Here is a 20,527-nt window from a genome sequence, read left to right on the forward strand (position 1 = left end):
TGCTATCTTATTTTAATAAACAACACTGTCATATGCAAAACTGGGGTGGCACTTGGGGTGGCAAGGGATCATTTTAGGGTGGCACTTGCCACCCCATGCCACCCTTCTAGATCCGCCCCTGCTTACCGGCTGCTATAGAGTTTGGAAGCAAGCAGTATTTGGCTTATCTCTCGCACACTGAAACAATGTATATTTTTAATATTATGTGTGTAAACAATGAAGTCAGTAAATACCTAATTAGGAGGAAGGTTGCTGGTTAAATATTTCATCCCCAGCAGTGTATGGTTATGCACGTAATATAATAATCACTGAAGAAGTTCACAGTTGTTCTTAAAAACCCTGATTTTATTGTGATTTATATATAATGTTTCTTGTTTTGATTTTTTTTAACAAAATTTGCATTATCAAGGGCTGAATATAACAATAAAGATTACAGTCAACTGTACTTATAAAAAAATATAAAACATGTAGCATATCAGTTATAAAACTTTGTGAAGACACGGCACAGGCCCTGCAAAGCCTCCTTACATTTCATTTACAGCTTCTGTACACATAAAACAGTTAAGTGCAATTATTAATGAGTCACACGGATAGAAAAACAAGAAATTTGTCCAGTATTGAGATCCATTCTTGTTCTGCACTCATAGAAAGTGACCTCACATTTGTGTGTGTGAGCTACATATAGCAAACACCTTAAGCTGAGAAGAGGTAGGCCATTCATGAAGGTCTCATGTTCACTTGTGAGAGCATGTGCACTCGTGACAGTTTGTGCGTTACAGCATGGTGATTTCACTGGGTGGCAGAGTGAGCCTCTTCTCCCGCACCAACATCATGTTTTCCACCTGCATGGCGATGACTCGACACAGTTCCAGGCCCTGAGGATGAAGAAAGAGTGGATCAGAGCCCGAAACCTGACCGGCTAAAGATGATCAAGATTTTTTAGATGCGTGGTTTGTGTAATACCTGCTCCAGCTGTAGCTGAATGACACGTTGTGTGTTCATATCCCCCAAAGTGAGGTCTACATAAGGGTAACTGGTCCCAGCAGTGGGTCTCTGGGTGCGGGTGGACTGTATATCCGCCAGGGGGACCACTGCCATCATCTCCTGCACGACAGAGACTAAACTTTTACAGCTGTCCGCTGAAATTACAGCTCTGAATATGAGCTCATCTTCTCGTCACGATGCACTGAGTAATAAGCCGACCGAAAGTGTGTATGTGTGTGTGTGCGCTCCTTACATGGGTATTTTTGTGGAGGAAGTGGAGACCGTGTTGATTGACTGCAACGATACAGGGCGCGTAGAAGGTGGTGGAGCTGCTGCTGTGGATGTAGAAGAACGAGGAGCCGAACATGGGGAATGCACTGACCAGGCCTGAAAGCGCACAAGAGACATTTGAGTAAAGTCCACATTTTCAATCTTGGGGTGAAGCAATTGAGTTTTATTTTAACACATTACTGTAGACCACCACCCAGGTGTTTCTGCAGCGCTTCTTAATGTCCACAGTGATCTTACCCAGAAACTGTGCTCGGGCCTGGTGCGGGTTCAGCGCCTGTACTTGCTGCATATGCTGCGTCGCCATGGTAACCCACTGCTGGGGTGGCTGCTTTTTGAAGAGAGGTGTGGCGATGTACTCCGATAATTCGTGTCTGCAGGAGAGGGGGAACAGAAACAGAGTATCAGATAAACAGCAGTCTGTTTCACTCTGTGATTTCCCACATTTCTCCAGAAGAGTTTTACAACTCAGTGAGCTGCTCTTCTCCGCTTTAGGCTGTGTGTGTGTGTGTGTGTGTGTGTGTGTGTGTGTGTGTGTGTGTGTGTGTGTGTGGGGGAGGAAGGATTGAGGATAACAACGGTTAGATCAAGAAGTCATATAAGAGTTTTTACAGTTGAGAAAGTAGAAAAGCAGTCATGCCTTTTAAACACAATAACTGGCGACTGCACCACAGTCTGTGCCTGCATTTACTAAACTGCTGCAAGTCGAGTCAGAATCCTCCACATAAACATTAACATTACACGTTATACAAGATTTTACTGTTTTCTTTTTTGCAGGGCATTTTATGAGGTCTTTACTCTTAATTTTTCAGCATGACACTAAATTGTCTTTCCTTTATTTCACAACTTAATTGCTGTAATTTCTCACCACTAAAATGAGCATTAATAATATATTATAGATATAAAAGACCACAACAAATTTGGTCATTGTAGGGTATATTACCAAAGTGTTCAATAGAAACCGAATTTTTTCATTTTAAAGTCTAACCCACCCAGAAATACTGGGGAAAGTGTTCATTCAACATTCAAGTATCAAGAATAACTTAGTTAACAAGTTATAAGAATTTAAAGGCAAAACCAAAGTTAGACAAACATAAAGAATGTATAGAAACATGCTGACACTGTTTTCACTTCATAGACAAAGTCAAGTTAAATGCTGCTTTGGACTTAAACAGGTAATGGATTAGTTTTAGTCAGTGGATGTTTGTGAGGCTAGATTATATGAATGACTTCCATCTACACTCACTGAACACTTTATTAGGTACACCTTACTAGTACAAGCCTGGATCTCTTTTGCCTTCAGGACAGCCTTCGTTTTTTGTGGCAAAGATCCAACAAGCTGCTGGAACCATTCCACAAAGATTTTGGTTCATATTAACATGACAGTACCAAAGAAGTGCTGCACAATTGTCAGCTGCAAATCCAATGTGAGAATTTCTCAATCTACCACATCCCAAAGGTGTACAGTGAACTCATTGTCATGCTCATGAAACCAGTTTATGATGTTCTGAGCTTTTAGGCATGGTGTGTTATCCTGCTGGAAGCAGCCATCAGGAGATGTGTACACTGTGGTCATAAAGGGATAGACACGATCAGGGACAACATTCAGGTAGGCTGGGATGCTTGTGGCGAAACGTATGGCAAGAAAATAAGCCATTACACCTGCAGGCTAAATTGTTGACAGGATGGATCCATACTTGTACAAAGTGTATGCCAATTTCTGACCAAATTCTAAATGTTATAGGAGAAATCAACTTTGACCAGACCAGATTTTTGCCGATAATGTGCAAATTGTGCTAAATTTAGTTTCCTGTTCTTAGCTAACAAGAGTGCCACCCGGTGTTGTCATCTGCTGCCTGGAGCTTCTCTGTTTCAAGGTTCAGTGTGCTTTGCATTCAGAGATGCTCTTCTGCATACCTTCTGTGACTTTGTATCAACTCAGAACAGTCTGACCTGAACAAAACATTTTCACTCAAAGAACTTGCTCGCAGAATATTTTCTCTTCTTCAGACCATTCTCTGAAAACTCAAGAGATCAGCAGATTAGCAGTTTCTGAAATACTCAGTTTAGCCCATCTGGCATGAACAACCATGCCACATTCAAAGTCATTTAAATTAACTTTCTTCAACCATGTCTATCTACCTAAATGCCTGCTGCTAATATTTTCTTTTAATTGGGATTTGCTTGACATCAGGATTGTTAAAGTACAATAAGTTTGTGTTTTCAGGACAATGATTATCACTAAAGTAAATTGTTCAGAACAAAGTAAGTATGTAAAATTAAGTAAAATTGAATTCCAGGTTAAATTTAAAGTCCACTTTGGGGCTCATTAGAGTTAAACTAAAACCACTTTCTCAGTGCTGCTGTTTCCTCACATGCTGGGAATGAAGATGTTGTCTTTGGCTCGATGCTGCAAAGCTGCCAGTTTGGAGATCTGGTGAAACTGTTGATCGCTCACTTTTCCGTGTGGAAGAACATTCAGCAGACCCTTACAGTAGTCTGGAAGGATCTAAATAATCACAAAAACAGGGTTATGCACACATACACAAACACAGGTAAACAGCAGCTACCCAGTATGTGCGGTAAATGTTGTACCTGGTTATAGTGCATGGCCACACAGAGCTCATTGTCAAACTTGAGCGGCTGAGTCCAGACGACTCGCCTGAACCAGAAGCTGTAGCCGGTGTCGACTAACTCGGCCTCTGTCGCCACATCCAGGATGTACTCACGCTTGTTCAAAGGACGTACATTCTGACCTGAATGCACCAAACAGTACACATGCAAATATGCAAAGTTTTTACACAGTGGATGTGAATACTTTCACACTGGCCACTGATAACCCCCCAAAAAGGAGTTAAAACTATTGATACTCATGTTCTGAAATGTGCTGCGCAGCCCCATGCTGCGTGACCTGCTGTGCTTTGGAAAAGTGCAGGAGCCAGAGCAGCTGCCAGCTGTTATCATGTGGAGATATTTAATGCTCAGGGAAGGAAAAAGACAACAATGGTGTCTGTGTATAAAGTATATGTACTGTGAGAGCATTTCAAGGGGCTTAACACTAAATTATTGATAAAGCAAAAGGAAAAGAGCCACAGGGCTGCTCTTCATCGCTCGTGTTTTTAAATACACACAAAAAAGGCAAACAAATGTAATTTTAACATCTTAGAGGATTAAAAAAAGAGAGAAAAAATGTTTACTTTTAGAGGTACAGTCATGTGAAAAAAGGTGCTCCTTCTTCAAATTATAAGGTTTTACAGATCAGGACATAATAATAAAAAATATAAGATATTACACTTTGTAATTATTTATTTAACAAAAGCAAGACTCTGGCTAATTTACCTGCCCTCTCTGGCAGACCAGTCTTCCTGAGTTAAAATCCTGAGCATACTCGTTAATAAACCTTGCAAAGCTGTCGGTCTCCAGGTTGTGTTTAGAGTCCAGGAAACTGAGTTTCTTTGATTGGTTATGGCACTGCCTTGAATGTTTTCCACTTGTGAATAATCTTTCTCGCTGTTGAATGGTGGATTTCAAATAGTTTGGAAATGGCCTTTTAAGCCCTTCCAGAGTTAACTCACACCAAAATGCTCCAGATGAGCAACCTGCCGAAACTTCTGCTTTAATCAAGTGGATTTGATTAGCAGCAGCTGGCTGCTTCTTACCCCATTAAGTCAGATAGAAACCATTACAGGTGTAATTAATTTTTCCGCACACTGCTTCTGCATTTTAGTGTAATTTTGGGTAAATTAAAAATGGCGCACTGCAATATGTCATGTGTTAGGTTCACTGCGGGCTGTATTTACCTCATTTTAAGACCTGCAAAGGATTAGATGATGTTTTTTACTATCCCCTGACTTTCTCCTACAGCTAAACCTCAGAGAGCAACTAACAGAGATTCTCTAACAGCATAAATACAAAGTTTTTATGTGTGTGAGACAAGCCGCCCATGAGCATACCTCTATTGGTCACTAAAAATATGGCATATTCTTCCATAGCCTCCAGCTTGTGCAGACCCATCTCATAACACAGCTCCTCGATCACCTCCAGGGCAACCTAAAAAAACCCACACACAACAGTGTCAGTGCAGACACATGAATGCATCACGACCTCCTCGCTCTCATGATGCACACCAGTGATGGTGAAAGTGGCAGCTGAGTACTTACAGAGCACGTTTTGATTTTCACATGACGTTCGATACCCCCGGGGAAGAGGAACAGCTGACGTTTTGAACTCCGTCCCGCCTGAGGAGACACGAACACATACAAATGCAATACACTGCTATAGATTAAACTACACACACTGTGTAAGTGGGGCTACTTCACAAGATCCTTCACCCAATGAAAACTGTTTAAAAAAAAATTAACAGCATGTTTTTCTCTCATTAGGCTCTCCTGTTTGTAGCATTCAGCCCCCCAAGCCTGCTGGTTCCTCGATAAATCTCTTAAAATGGCTTCCAAGTTGCATCCTTTAGTTATTTGCTAAAAAAGCTGGACGCTGCACTTTTTGCCAAGTATTGCTGAAACGGAGAAAATTGTGCATTTGTTGGGAATTATTCTCACACTATAATCCCCAGAAGCGTGTCAGCCACTGCAACACTGTGGCTTTCTGATGTGTAATAGATTTTGGACAACAATCGAGTTCCCTGGCAAAGAGGAAGGGGGGAAAAAAGCTTTGATTATACAGACAATGCCTGCTGGTGGGATCCGACTATTGCTGGGTTTGGTCTTTCATTCAATTTGTTGACAATTACAATAAAATAGAATATAATTTTTCATCTTTATCTTTCAAAAGCCAATTCAGTTCAGCCAGCTACCTCATTAACTTACTGCTTACATCAATAACAGTACTGTAACATAACATAATAGGAGTAAACTTCATTCTAATTCATGGCAGACTGGGTTTGGAAATTGTATCTGTCCTTATTCAGTTTGTAACAAAAAAATATAGTGAACAAAGAGTGTACACACCCACAGAGGTGCAACGAAACAATGCAGACAGGAGCGCAGCACTATTTAAGCGTTGGGGTAGCTTCAGCTTTGAATGCTCCCTAAACCTGACACCATTATTTTGGTACAATTTACAGCAAATAGTTTTGCTTTTTATTCATTTTATGCACAAATCAGCAAATGTGATAAACTGTGAGTGGAAACTTCTGCACATAAATTAAAAAGAGACACTGACCATCATAGCCTTCAGCTCCATGCTGTTGGGTGGAACAATGCGGCCGCCAAACTGGAACGTCTTCTTCAGATTCTGCTCGCACGCTTTAGCTATGCCTGCCAATTTTATAGGCAACGTTACACATTTACACTCAAGGGACAGTAAAAGCTGTGTGTTTGTGCGCGCTCGTTACCCTGATACTGCACTCCTGCGCTGCGAGAGGCCTGCTGCAGGTATTTGAGGAGGAAGGGCTTGAGGACTTCAGAGCAGCAGTGGAAAGCAGTCAGGATGTACAGCAGCCGCCAGCCTCGCTGGCAACTGTCGCTGTGGAGCACAGGAGTGCACGCTCGGAATCACAGGCTCAGTGATGAAAGAGGCTTGTACCGTGTGTGTCGGTGTGTGGACTTACGGTTTGGAGCTGGTGTTAGCGGTAAGCTGTTTGAGGAGCTGGCAGTAAGCCTCATCCCTCATCAAGGAGAACTCTCCTATGAGCTGAGCGGTGGATGGACGCGCGCACAGACACACACACACACACACACACACACACACACACACACACACACACACACACACACACACACACACACACACACACACAAATACATAGAACAGCATAAAAAGATTAGCCAGCTGTCAAAGAGAAAACAGCAGAGCAGACAAGGCGAAAAATGATCTGTATGTTTACCTTGAGGAAAGTGCTGACCACTTCCTGTTCTGTCAGCCCCCTTAATGGAGAGTCGCCCATGAAACGCATGATGGCTACATAAAACACACAACCAGGACACACACACACCAATAACATTTAAACCTGAACTTCAGAAGGTCAAATCAGATAATAAAAAATTCCCCCCAAATCCTTTTAACGGGGAAAAAAGGAGGAACCTCAGCTGTTCCTTTGCTGAGATGAACAGATATGCAGTAGATGGCACAGGATATGAGAACATCTCCTCGTAACAGAGGATCACTTGAAGCCCGGGTTGTAAAAAAATCTGAAAATTATTAATGTAACTGAAGACGACAGAAGGTGAGAACTTACACAGGAAGAGATCGGCTGCCACTCTGTTCATGGCGGGGTCTGTGAACTCTATCAGAGATTCAGTCAGAGGCGTCTGCAAAGGTGAACACGGTACAAGAAAAGTTACGCGAACGACTCGGTGCGCCCGTAGTGTTACCACAGCAAAACTGAGAGCAAAGAAGAAGGCACCTTGGAAAACTTGATCATTTCAGTGGGCTCCCGGGAGTCTCTGTTCTTGCTTTTGCTCTTCAGGGAATCTCTGTGAACACAGTCAGTCATGCCTCACGTTGCCTTTTTGTTCCAATAAAACACAGCATTTATGTGAATTGCCTGAAAATTAGCAACCTTCAAATATGTATCTAAAGAAGAGTACGCAAGCACTTTCAACACAACTGATTTCAGTGTACCTAACATGCTGATTAGTACCTCTCAGTGTTATATCATTTTAATATTCTATCATTGGAGCAGGACTGAAAATTAGCATCGTAAATCGCACTTCACTGCAGAACTTGTGAACACAGGAGGACCTAGCTCCTAAATGATTTTCAAAGTAACTCGAGTATTTTGGATTACTCTAGATGCCCCTTTCTGATGGTCCTTCTCGGGCCGTACCTCATCATTTCACTCTTTTATCTTTGCCGAGTGAAATTTCTAACAGCAACAGGCCCGCTGTTCCTGCTGCTCAGCAGCTGCATCCACTTGAAGACTGTGCACCAAAATTAAGGAGACATTCGGTTGCTTCTAATGTTCTCTCTCAGTGATCATTTTACATGAAAATACAGCCAAAATTACAACAGAGTGTTATTGTTAGGAAGTCTGGTGGCTTTGTCTATTCCCTGCTGATTACTAAGAATCAAAGATAAGTAACACATCTTTTCCCTGTTCTGCTGTAAGAGCATGGTAAACAGGTGTAGGACCTGCTGGAACCAATGAGGGCTTCTGGATTTTCAAAAGAGAGGCGACAGGAGAGATGAATCTTTGTTCTTTTGTTTACTTTTGTTGAATTGCTTTCACTGGATAAAATAAACCTGTGACCTGCAGAGACTGTGAGACATTACAGTGCATGCATACACGAGCCCCCCCCCCCAGTCTGTGTTTTGCCCTCACCCTTTCCCGCCGGGCGCCTGTCTGAAGTACTTCTTGGCAAACTCCAACATATCATATCTAGTGTCCTGCAGGGCACTTTCATCCAGATCTCCATCAGCAAAGCCATCAACAGAGACCTTCTGAAAGGCAAAGAGTGACAGTGAAAAACAACCTGAATTCAGTTTGACAGAAAAACAAGCAATCTGTATGTGTGTGTGTGAGTGTCTCTGAACCTCAATTGTTTGATCTATCTCATGCGCAGCCATGGTGGATGCTACGGCGACGGCGACAGCTGATGACACAGCGAACTGTCCCGCTCCACCTCGAGGCTCTGACTTTCGGTCCAGTGGAAGTGACAGGAAGTCAGGAGGAGCGACGGGATGGACGCACTCGGCGGGGAACGCGCCGGAGCGGCCGAACACAGCGCCAAACTTCCAGCCTGATGCACAGACACAGAGCAGAGGGGTAACAAGGTGCAGGTGATGCAGGGCAAACACCTGATCGTTCTCTGTGCCTAAACAAGCTTTCGCTTTACTGCAAATCCTGATCGCTATCAGCCTTTCCTCTACCAGCAGGTCAGCTTTTCATTAAACAGGTCGGATCTTTATCTGCGGGCTTTTCTTTATCCATTTACAAGATGTGACCCCCCCCCTTCCTCTGCTGCCACACTGATAACCTGGCACAAAAGGCAGCCTTTTCTCTAATTATAGAGACACAGAAAACATGGGTGCTTGGATTGATTAGAGTATAACGCTAACTTATCTAATATGGGGCAACCTCCAACCCTGATCCCAAACATGACATGGTGCTGTAGCAATCCTCGAAGCTAAGCGAGTGATGAAATTAATGCTGCAATCTTCAATAGTTTAACCTTTCAGCTGGCTCTTAGTTCCCTGAGAGGCTCTTTGTTTTTTTTGTTTTTCAGATTTATGTGAAAACTGGCCCAGTTTTCTGAGGTTTTCTGAGGAGAAGAAGCAAAGTTAGAAGCATGCAATTGTCATTTGCCAAACCAAGATCACCCATCAGACGACCAGATAGAGAAATAAAATTCATCAATCCACAGAATATGTTTTGACTGCTCTAGAGTCCAGTGACATTGTGCTTTAGACTACTTCATCTGACAGCTGGCATTTTGCTCAGTGATGTAAAGCTTGCATGCAGCTGGACAGCCATGGAAACCTGTGCCACAGTGCACAGATTTTGTATTTATGATAATGCCAGAGGAGGTTTGGAGCTCAACCCATCAACCCGCTCTGTAAGATTACACCAAGTTTCTGTGGTTCCTAAATGCTTCCACTTTGCAACAGTACATGTTACAGTTGATTGGGAAATATCTATGAGTGAAGAAATGTCACCAACCGACTTGTAGCAAAATTTAGGAAACCCTTTAAAACAGGGGTGTCAAACATAAGACCCGGAGGAAAGAACCAGCAAGGACTCCAATCCCGCCCACCTGATGGCTTTGGAAATGTGAAGGAGGGTTTAAATTGTGTACTTTAAAATGTATTTTAAGTTTTACAGTATTTCCCACTGATAAAGAGCTCCCTGTGGCTGTTCATACTACACCAAAGTAATTATGTAAAAGATAAACAATAAAATGACAGAAAACCCATTTTTTCACTATCAACAATAGAAATCTCAGTTTGATTTTTGCAATAGACCAACAGTAAGAAAAAAGAAACAGAGAATTTCCTGTGAATTAATGAAAACTTCTTGTTTTATAATTACAGGACAGTCTGGGGATTGAGCTACCAGAACACATGTATTGCTTATAATTTAAGCCCAACGAATTGTGACGACGATTCATTTACTTAATTTCTTTAACATGTAGAAAAAAATGAGATGAACTGTTGAAATTTCTTTACTTTTTTTTGTTTATTTTTTGCTTTTATTAAAATATCTTACAAATTTAATGTGCAGTTAAACTTCTTTTCAGTGACAGAAAGGGAGGTTTACTCGTCGGGCCAATTAAGATGAAAGTAAGCAGTATGTGGCCTTTTACATAAAACCCATAAGACCCATTCTTTCACATATGTTTGTATGGCCAGACTGCATAGCTAGGTGCATGATTTTATGCTCCTGTGGCAATATGACTGAAAAAACCTGAATTGTGAATCTTCCAATTTTTAGATAGTGCTCAAAAACAATGTTACTTTCCTTTCTAAAAATAAATAAAATTGTTTTAGCTTGTCATGTGGCTATAAGGTCAAGTTTAACATCCTTAAGCAGTAAACAGGGCCGGGGACCAACTCAAAGAGAAGTGACAGAAGTAACTGTATAAGAAAACCTTTGTGTCTCAACTTTGGAGATCATCTTGTTTCAGGCAGAAGTAAAAGAAACGTCGGCTTATAGGGAACAGCACTTTGCCCCAAGGTCAGCAGTAAGTCCCTTTGTGTGTTTCATAAGAACACACACGCAATGAATCTTAAAAAAGAAAAAACAAACACACATTTCAGGCACGTAGTTGATGAAAAATGTTTTATGCAGCCCATAAATCAGCTTAACATTAAAGGTTAATTTATGTAAAAATATAGCTTTTTATGCTACCATTTAAGGACTGTGGTTGAATGAGAGCGGTCTGAATGGCGCGGGCAGGATTCACATGAATAAAACATGAGCATGGAGTGCTATATGAGCAGTTTATAAGTTCTGAATTTAAGGCCCCGAAAAACAAAACCAATACATCAGAATAAATTACAAATATGTGCACAAACTTCTGCTGTAGTTTGTCTTATCCACTGACTGCTTGACGTGACATTTGTGATCCCATTTCATCTTTTATGTCCTCAAGAAAACACATAAATCAATAGTTTTGGAACTGCATTGCAGTCATCCATCTGGAAAATAATTTTCTGATACAATATTGTATTTAAAGGGTGCCGCAGGCGCCGTCAGCACGACTGCAGCTATTCTTCCCTGGCTTTAAAAATACCCTCACATCCCCAGGGTGCACAGCGCAGCACAGGTTAGTAAATCCTTTAAAACCGTCATTTTGAATTGTCGCTTTGTTTATATTTGGGCCTCGTCCAACATCTGGGAACTCTGTGCAAAACTGATTGTTTTTTGTTATTAAAATAACAGGATTTCATAAATACCAAAGTCCTGAGTGTCTCTTTTGAGCTCCTCCAAAAACACGACCTTCTTCCTCACCACGCAGCCATAGCTGTACCCTGGAGAATGAGCAAAGGCAAATATGAGCTCATGAGTCTGCCGCAGATTCACACAGAATACAGCGTGACTTCCACACCAGTGCCTCACCTTTCTCCAGCCCATCCATAGCCTGAAGCCTGATGATGTCACCTTTATGGAAACTGAGCATCGAGCGGTCATCTGTAACAAAGTTACGCTCTGCAATCACGTAGTCTGAGTCCTTAAGGGGGAAAGGGGAAAAACACAGAAAAAAGGGCTTATTTTCGGTTTGTTTTTCTATTTTTTTTAAACAGCTCAAAAACCTGCGTAAGTTTTATATGTGTAATTGTTGTTTATCTTTGTGTATCTGGACATTGGCATAACCTACTGAATGTTTCAGGTGAATTATGTGTGTGTGTGCTTTGTGCCTTTTTGATCTCATTGATGAACGTGTCAATGAGGTGTTTGACTTGTGGTGCCTTGGCTGAGAACAGTATGAGCTTCTCATTGGTCAGATTGAACTCCAGCATGTTCTCAGATGGGATGGTCACAAACAGGATGTCTGCATAGCTGGAAAAAAAGCGGAGTAAATATTTTAACAACAAACAACAAAAACAAAACAAAATAAAACACACTATCAGACAACAAATTGGTGAGAGCTTGGAGATACAGTACTGTCTAAAAGTCTCGAGGCAACCATCATTTCTCTATAGACTTCTCAATTTTTTAGGTGGTCTGGTTCTCCAGGCTTTCTGAAGACCATTCAAAGTTTCCCTTTGAACACTGGCTGGTTTTTCCACTCATTTTCAGTCCAGTCCTTTTCAGAGGAATGTTTTTTTGCAGCCTGATATTCAAAGACATAATTGATTTCTTTTGTTTCATATACAAAAAAGAAGCCAAAGAATAAAAGAAGTGTCAGGCCTAAGAAACTATCTATAGCAGAAAGTCATCTCCTTAATAAATAGGAAAAACTATTCACTGACAATGGAAATGGTGACAGTGGAAGGAAGAAGCCATGAAGGAAAACAGGGAGAAAAGGCTGAGGCATGTGAAATTACACAAGAACTGGACTGAAAATCAGCAGCAGCAACAGGTCTAATGGAGTCCATCCATTCTCTTCTGCTTACCCTTGTTAGGGTTGCAGGGCTGCTGGAGCTTATCCCAGCTAACTTAGGGCAAGAGGCAGGGTAGACCCTGGACAGGTCACCAGTCTGTCGCAGTGCTAACACACAGAGACAGACAACCATTCGCACTCACATTCACACCTATGCATTTTAGAGTTACTAATTAACCTAACCCCAGGAACTGCATATCTTTGGACTGTAGGAGGAAGCCAGAGTACTGGGACTCTGGGAGAACCCACACAAACACAGGGAGAACATGCAAACTCCACACAGACCCCAGCCTGATGGTGGAGTTGAATTCAGGACCTTCTTGCTGTGAGGCAACAGTACAAGTTTTTGGTCATCAGTATGTATAGAGGAGATCAAGTGAGAGGTACAACAATGAGTGCCTATAACCATCTCCAGAGCCTAGACCTAAACATGTTTGAAGCAGTGTGGGATCATATCAGCAGAGAACAGAAGGCAATCAACATCCAGAGAAGAGCTCTGAATGTCCTTCAAGGAGCCTGGAGAACTATTCCTGAATACTTCTTAAAGACAGGATGAGAAAGGTTGCCTAAGAGAGTTCAGGCTGTGTTAACAAATAAAGGTGGTCATACCAAATACTGGCTGTCAAGTTTGTTATAATTGTGCAAACGTTGCTTGCTGCATTATGTGCTGTATTTTCATGTATGTTTGGAGTATTTGTCTGTGACAGAAATCTACACAGAGACAAAACAAGCACATACGTGTATGGTCTTAGGACTCGGAAGTAGTCTGGAGCTGTAGCATTGCTTTTTACAGTCTTTAGCAGTTTGATTCCACTGTGGGACACTGACAATACCTGCACCCCCGTTCCTACACTACCCTGCAGAAATGTAAACAGAACAAATATAAAAACGTGTTATTAAAAATGAAAATCCCCCACCGACTCAGAAATCATACTGCCCTAAGGATTCACCGCCAGGCTCACCGAGGCTGGGAAGAGTCGGGAGAAGTATATTTCCCAGGTTTCCCTGGCTGCTGTGACAACAGTTTTCTTTACGTGCTCCTCCACTGGATCCATATTCTGTCTGACGCTGTGCTTAGCTGCCATTTGCACAAAAAGACACACACAAACTCATGAATGTCAAAGAGATTCAAGCATACGATCTTAAAAAATGTCTCCCGGAAGAACAGACAGACTACCAAAAAGAGCTTTCATTTTCTGCCTTTCATCCCGGGTGATGCGAACACACGCCTCTGACAAGGTGTCATTTACTATCTGGAGGACAGAGGAGAGCAGAGAAGAGGGAATGTTAGAAATTATTAAGACGAATCTTTCTATGATCTTTGTGATATTAGTTAAACTTATTGAGCTCAAATGGGTTGGAAATTTAAAAAAGAAAGAAAAGAAAAGAAAAGTTACCTGTTTGAAAATTAGATCCAGCACCAGGGGACTGTTGAAGCTGTCTTTGGGATAAAATACCTGTGAAGGAAAGGAAATGCAGTAGGAAACGTGGTTTAATAGTGAGGAGATACAGGTCAGAATAAGTGGGTTTTTTATGATTTATATTTGTATATGTGCTCACTTCCTTCCTCAGATACAGCCTCCAGGGAACATTGGTGTAGGTGTAGTGCTCTTCATTGGTCCTCTGATGAAGCTGTGTCTGGATAGTTTCTGTCTCTACTGGAAGTTCTCGAGAGACTGCATAAAACAGGTCAGATTATGTCTGTGTTACCTCCGGTCAACACTCTTATTTATACATGAGGATAAGATGAGACTGTGCTCAGGCAAACCTGTGCTTTGAGCTACACAAAGAAACTTTGCATTTCACTGCCCTCCTTACCGTGACGTCCAGAATAATTTATTATAGTTATCTATTTTGATATTACAAAATGCAAGCATGACACAAAAGTAAGCAGTTTAATAACTGCTTGCAATGTTAAGAATCCTTCAAATCTAAAAGATCATGTGTGGATCACAGAAACACAGAGTGAAGCAAACAAATGATCTGACAGGACTATTTATACACATTGGGCTAACTGGGAACAAGGAATAGGAGGGGAAACCAGACAAAGGGTGTTTATGCTCACCATTTCTGTTTAGCACCCTAACCTGTGCTAGTTAGCACTCCACAGTATAGGGGAGGCTAATATGAAGGCATTGAAGTGAATCTTTATGTCTGCTATTAGAGTACTACAGAAAATAGGGAAAACTCATTACAACATTTTGTAAACTGTTTTTTATAGTTCTGTGCCTTCAGGGTCATGTGGGGTCTCACTGCCTGCTTGCTGTGACAGTCCTCCCATTTCACAACTGTCATTATCCTGACCTTTAGAGAGCTATTACAGTTGTCTCAGCTATTACTTAGTGTTTACAAGCAGGTAATGTGAGATGTCAGGAAAATTACAACTGACAGTCAAGATACAAAAGCATGCTGTTAAATGGCAAAGTGAATAATACTAAAAGTTTGAAAGAACATACAGATCACAGAAAATAGTGATCTGAGAGGGATTAAGAGGAGACAAGACTATTTATACACACTGGGTTAACTGAGAACAAGGAACAGGAGGGGAAATTAGACACAGGTGAAAACAATCAGGAAGCAGGAAAAACGCTAATGCAGGGCAGGAAAGAAACCCAAGTGTTCAAGTAAAAGTGGGAAAAGAACTAATGCAGACTCTGCATTAAACAAAAGAAATTACTCAGGTGGAACCATGACATTAACACAGAAACAAGAAAGATGGAGGAACAGACTGGGAAACATTGAGGAAGCTAAGAACACAAATAACCAACTTAAAGAAGAAAATGAACCCAAATGCAAGGACATCCAGTAAATAGGCCAAAACTTTATAATAACCCAATATCAAATGATTAGAAATCTATTTCAAATTCTCAGAGAAGCCTGGAACCATTAAAATGGCATTTCCTAGATGGGGTCAGGAGGACAGAGAAGTAGATAAAAAGAGGCAAGGAGGCAACATAATGACTCAGTAATACCTGAAAACTGTTAAGAGACTCTTTTCTGGGTGCTTGTCCTTGACTTTGGTAACAATAAGCACATATGTTATTTTTTTTAACATTAACTACACAGGTGGCATAGAGGTTTGGAGGATAAATAAAAGCTTGGAAATTTCAACCACTTTATTCATAAAGCACTTTTCCAAATACATTATGAGGTACTTTATAAAAGCACTTTATAAAGGCAAATTCAGATTAAGCAATTTAATATAGTACGATGAATAAAAGCAGACCTCTGAAAATGAAGCAGGCAAACAAAGCCTGACAATAAATACTATAAAATGTGAAGTAAAACAGAAACATTATTGAGAGACGTTTTGAGAAGTGATTTAAAATTCGTCACTGACTGAACCAGTTTTACAGCTTAGAGTCCCCTGGTGAAAATAAAAAACACTCAGCTTTAGACTTGATCTAGTCATCCGAGTCCTTGCTGAGAATCTGGCTGGTTGGGCTGCAGTAATAATGCTCGTAACCAAGCAATAAAGCGCTTAAAATGTGATTAATAAAATCTTTAAATTAATTTCCCAAGCTGACTGGAAACCAGTGAAGGGAAGCTAAAACAGGGCTCATGTGGGTTTTTCTTTTTTATTCATCATTTATAAGCCTTGAAACACAGTTTTGAACTAAAATGAGGTTCTGCAGGTTTTCTGTGAGCCAGACAATATCTTCAGCACGTAATTTCTTCTTGTATGGTCTATTTGATCTAAACAAAACAGAACTTTTCCCTCTCATCCCAGGTGGTCATGGGCGATCCTCTTTGAGCCTGAGGATTATAGGGTCCTGAGATGACTACTGTTGTTTGGTTAAAGCTGAGATTTTTCTAACAAGGGAAAGCGATTTAGCTTCATGTGTGCACAAACCAGTGTATACCTGGAGGAGGTATGGGGAGAGGACGGGCAGGCGCTCTGGTCTTTGTGCTCTTGGTGGGTTTAAACCCTGCCTCTTTCATTGCAGACGCAGAGGGTGAAGGAGCAGCAGGACGTTTGGGCTGGAGAGACACAAAAACATTTTCTTATGTGACCTTTTACAGCTGCGGTCAAAAATTTGCACCCACACAGGGTCAGGTGATGCTCAGACCTAAGAACAAAAGCTGTCAAGTACGGTGGTGGAAGCGTCACGCTCTGGACCTGTTTTGTTGCCAGTGGGACTGGTACGTCGTAAAAATGGAATCAGAAAAATGAAGGAGGAGGGCTACCTCCAAAGTTTTTAATTTCACCTCAAATCAACAGCTGGACAGTTGAAATACGACTCAGTTCGGTGGTCCAAGAGGACAATAATCCCAAACACATGATAAAATCAGGCTAATATTAAACTTCTGGAACTTCCCAAAGCCGATATCTGAACCCTACTGAAAACTTGTAACTACGCTTAAAAGCCAGGTCCATAAAAGAAAACCAATCAATTTAAATTAATTCTTCTAATTATGTCAAGTAAAATGTTACATACATGTATACAGCCAGAATTATGCCAGGAGCTTGTTGATAGCCACCAAAAGCATCTCGTGGAGCTGCAACTTGCTAAGAGGCCTTTAACCAAATATTAGAGGGGGTGCATATATGTATAAACCTTGCATGTATACTTTTGGCCTTGTGTGGATTATAGAAAATTAAAAATTAATTCAAACTTCATTATAATAAATTAAACCAGTTCTATTTTTTAAGTCATTAAAGCTGTATTCTGTACAATCATTCCACCCTGTAAAAAGAACAAAATAATAATAAAAATAAATTAAAAACCTTAAAGTACCATGACAGTCGTGCCCATGATGAGTGGATTTAAGCTTTTGGCCACAACTGTATATGCTGCTTGCATTAACCCGTGAGCGTGTGTGTGTGTTTACCTGTGGAGCAGGAGGGTTCTCCATCTGTGGTTTGAGGATCTGTAAAGCTTCATCGCGAGGCGTTTGCGTCTTCTTAAACTTCCCTTCTGGTCTCCTAAGTACAACCACACAGTGTCAACGTCACACATTACGGTGCGCAGGGTTTTTCTACTACAAATACATCAAATTGCATAATCTGCGTTTATGTTTACTGAGTGTAAACACGATCTGCTGTGTGCTAATGCAGGCGTTAACATCGGAGCCGGTGTCTGTCGGTGCTTTGTTTCAGCCTGAGCTTTACAGCGTGCACAGTTATTTCTGTGTCTGCAGATAGCATCAACTGCTGTGCTGTATTTACAAGCAAAGTTTATTGTAGGAAAATCTGATCGCTGAGCTGAGAGCTGATTCCTCAACACAGAACACGTGTTTGCGTGCGTGCGTGCGTGTTTGTGTAGCCTCACCTCTTGCCAGGTGGCAGTGGGTCCGGTGGTGGTGGTGGAGAGTTGTATCTTTTAATGATTTCTTTTTAATGAAATAAAACATGTCAACAGAGGGTGGTTTCAAAGTTTTACACAATGTTTCAAGAAAGTCAAGAAAGAGATTCGCTTATTCACATGTGTGTGAACCTGTCAAAAATTGCAGTTACCTTGGATATCTTGGCTGGGGATGACATGATCTGAAGTCTTAGCTGAATACTTCACCACTTCTCCAGCAGGGGGCGGAGGAGACGTCACAACTGGGGCTGAGGCATCCGCAAAAACAGATTAGATTTCCTCAGCTCTCTTAAATGAGAGTTCTGTTAGAAGCGAACTTCTCTCTCACTGACTTACCAAATTTCCTGACTGGTTTGTCCTTGTTCACGGGGATGCCCGGAGCTTTTCTCAGAGGGACGCTGTCCTTGGCTGACTGAGCCTGAAAAAGCCACGCAGACACACACACAGAGAAAGAAAACAGACAGAGAGTTTGCACTCAAGATTCTGCAGATGTTCAATGTAGTCATCTGCAATTTTACTGGAGAAGTCAGTGTGGGAGCAAAGAAAAAAGAAGCTGACAGTGTTTTTGGTGCAAATAAACCTGTGGATAGTCTGCAACTGTGCATAATGTTTTGGGGGGACTTTTTTTGTCTTTGATTTGTAACATTAAAAGATAGACATGACAGAGTTCTGACATGAAGGAAGGTCTAAAATGAAAGGTAGAAAACTGATGGATCAAAAGACAATACAGTCAATGCACAGGGTGACATTTTTCCCTCTCAGATAACTATTTTCCCTTTGACCACTGCAAACATGAGGATTTGTAATAATGTAAGAGGAAAAGTCAGAGAGACGCTGAAACAACTTTACATATCTCACTGTACAAATCAAAGCTGCCATCCCAGAAATTTATGAGCTCGGAGGGAAAAAAAAGGGATGACACGAGGATCTCATCGCTTGACATGAACTAGCGAATGTAGCGGAGATGGAGGGAGATATTCTATTCAGTTTGGTCTTTGACTGCCGCTGATGGATGGCTCTTAACTAGTGAGCTGAAATTTCGCACTGATGGAATGTGCCTCAATCCAATTTAACTCATTCACCCATAACCTGTCTGAAATCTTCTCCTCAGAATACTTAATACATGCCACTTTACTCAGCAACGTGTGCCAGGGAGAAAAAGATGAGCAAACTGTGAGAGTAAATGTTTGGAGGTAGGGATTCTGGGCATCACATCAAAGGAAGGATGAGACTGGCAAAATAAATTTGTAATATGCAACCAAAAAAACAAAACCAAAACAGTAACCAAGGCGGACACCGAATTTCACCTTATTTTGTCTTTTATACCATATAATCCGTCTGCGTCTGTGCATAAAAAAACGAATAAGGAAGAAACGTTTCGTCACTCATCCAAGTGACTTCTTCAGTCTCAGCTGGATGTTCTAACCTTATAAAGAGATCTGTGTTTTCAGGGTGTTGTGCAGGGTGAACGAGGCAATCCGCACATTGTGTTTGTGAATCTGTTTACCCGCTCTTTAATGAATTAGTGAGCTTTTAGCTGAGATTCAAACAGTGTTACGGAGGATTGCAGACCCAGAGTAACCTCCACGAGTAAAACTAAGATATCTGAACAAAAGAAAAGTTGCAGCCGCCTCCGCAGCAGCTGTAGTCGCACAACTGCTTCACCCTCATTTGTCTGAACATTTGAGAGTCACTTTCAGATACGCTTGATTCCCCTTGGCTGATTAGGCATAGAAATTAGTATGTTTACTATTGCAGATCTTTGGTTGATGCATTTATGTGTTTTGGTTTTTTATATTTGCTTTTTTTCTTGATCCAGCTGCTGATTATTATCCTAACAACACATATCTTCTTTGTATTTCAAATAAACGGCTTCTCCTGGATAATGTCTCCTGTTGCTTTAAGTTCACGGCAGCCTCTTTTATACACTCGGCAGTGCTGGAATATTACGCAACGTGTCAGTGCGAACTGTTTCCTCACATGTCTCGGAGTTACTGACCTGTGCTGCTGGGTTAGCTTTGTCAGTTTTTGTGGAGGCTGGCTCAGGGTTAGGGTTGGCGGGGGAGGCCTGAGGCTGAGTCTGGGGACCGGCAGGAGGCCGAGCCTGAGGCTGTGACGGAGCCTGAGCAGAGAGAGGATGGGGGCGAGGCGGGATGTCTGCTGCAGCAAAGGGAGTTGGGGTGAAGTTGGCGTAGGGGCTCGGTGGGATGTTTGCATACGGGCTTGGCGGTATGGCGGCATACGGGCTCGCGGGGGCATACGGGCTCAGAGGGTGATGGAACAGAGGACTCATGGGAGGGCTCGTGATCGGGGAGGTGGGCGGACTCGACACGGGGCTGCCGACCATAGCCATGGCTTGCATAGTCATCTGTTGGGCCTGAGAAACAAGAACATGACACATTACATCCGTAGCAGAGAGCAGTGGGATAGATAAACAGACGCGGATCC

At 41.7% G+C, this 20,527-nt stretch overlaps 1 protein-coding gene across 1 annotated transcript in view; it reads right to left on the reverse strand.

The window, feature by feature from the left end:
- Nucleotides 1–140: 140 nt before the first annotated feature.
- Nucleotides 141–20,527, reverse strand: part of LOC116335293 (unconventional myosin-XV-like) — a 50,421-nt gene continuing 30,034 nt past the window's right edge. Inside the window, exons 42-71 of the mRNA XM_039613242.1 lie at nt 20,079–20,456; nt 18,416–18,497; nt 18,232–18,327; nt 18,047–18,107; nt 17,607–17,700; nt 16,637–16,754; nt 14,334–14,449; nt 14,171–14,230; nt 13,951–14,026; nt 13,736–13,851; nt 13,512–13,630; nt 12,088–12,229; nt 11,789–11,900; nt 11,626–11,700; nt 8,764–8,969; nt 8,552–8,670; nt 7,634–7,703; nt 7,466–7,538; nt 7,115–7,188; nt 6,839–6,921; nt 6,623–6,753; nt 6,451–6,545; nt 5,433–5,510; nt 5,226–5,322; nt 3,868–4,028; nt 3,648–3,781; nt 1,513–1,646; nt 1,238–1,371; nt 964–1,104; nt 141–875 (exon numbers count right to left, since the gene is read on the reverse strand). Of these exons, the coding sequence (XP_039469176.1) occupies nt 774–875; nt 964–1,104; nt 1,238–1,371; nt 1,513–1,646; nt 3,648–3,781; nt 3,868–4,028; nt 5,226–5,322; nt 5,433–5,510; nt 6,451–6,545; nt 6,623–6,753; nt 6,839–6,921; nt 7,115–7,188; nt 7,466–7,538; nt 7,634–7,703; nt 8,552–8,670; nt 8,764–8,969; nt 11,626–11,700; nt 11,789–11,900; nt 12,088–12,229; nt 13,512–13,630; nt 13,736–13,851; nt 13,951–14,026; nt 14,171–14,230; nt 14,334–14,449; nt 16,637–16,754; nt 17,607–17,700; nt 18,047–18,107; nt 18,232–18,327; nt 18,416–18,497; nt 20,079–20,456 (3,477 nt within the window). The 3' untranslated portion in view covers nt 141–773. The remainder of the gene's footprint in view (nt 876–963; nt 1,105–1,237; nt 1,372–1,512; nt 1,647–3,647; nt 3,782–3,867; nt 4,029–5,225; nt 5,323–5,432; nt 5,511–6,450; nt 6,546–6,622; nt 6,754–6,838; nt 6,922–7,114; nt 7,189–7,465; nt 7,539–7,633; nt 7,704–8,551; nt 8,671–8,763; nt 8,970–11,625; nt 11,701–11,788; nt 11,901–12,087; nt 12,230–13,511; nt 13,631–13,735; nt 13,852–13,950; nt 14,027–14,170; nt 14,231–14,333; nt 14,450–16,636; nt 16,755–17,606; nt 17,701–18,046; nt 18,108–18,231; nt 18,328–18,415; nt 18,498–20,078; nt 20,457–20,527) is intronic.

This window comes from Oreochromis aureus, linkage group 6 (assembly GCF_013358895.1).
Source record: "Oreochromis aureus strain Israel breed Guangdong linkage group 6, ZZ_aureus, whole genome shotgun sequence".
In the NCBI taxonomy this organism is placed as follows: domain Eukaryota; kingdom Metazoa; phylum Chordata; class Actinopteri; order Cichliformes; family Cichlidae; genus Oreochromis; species Oreochromis aureus.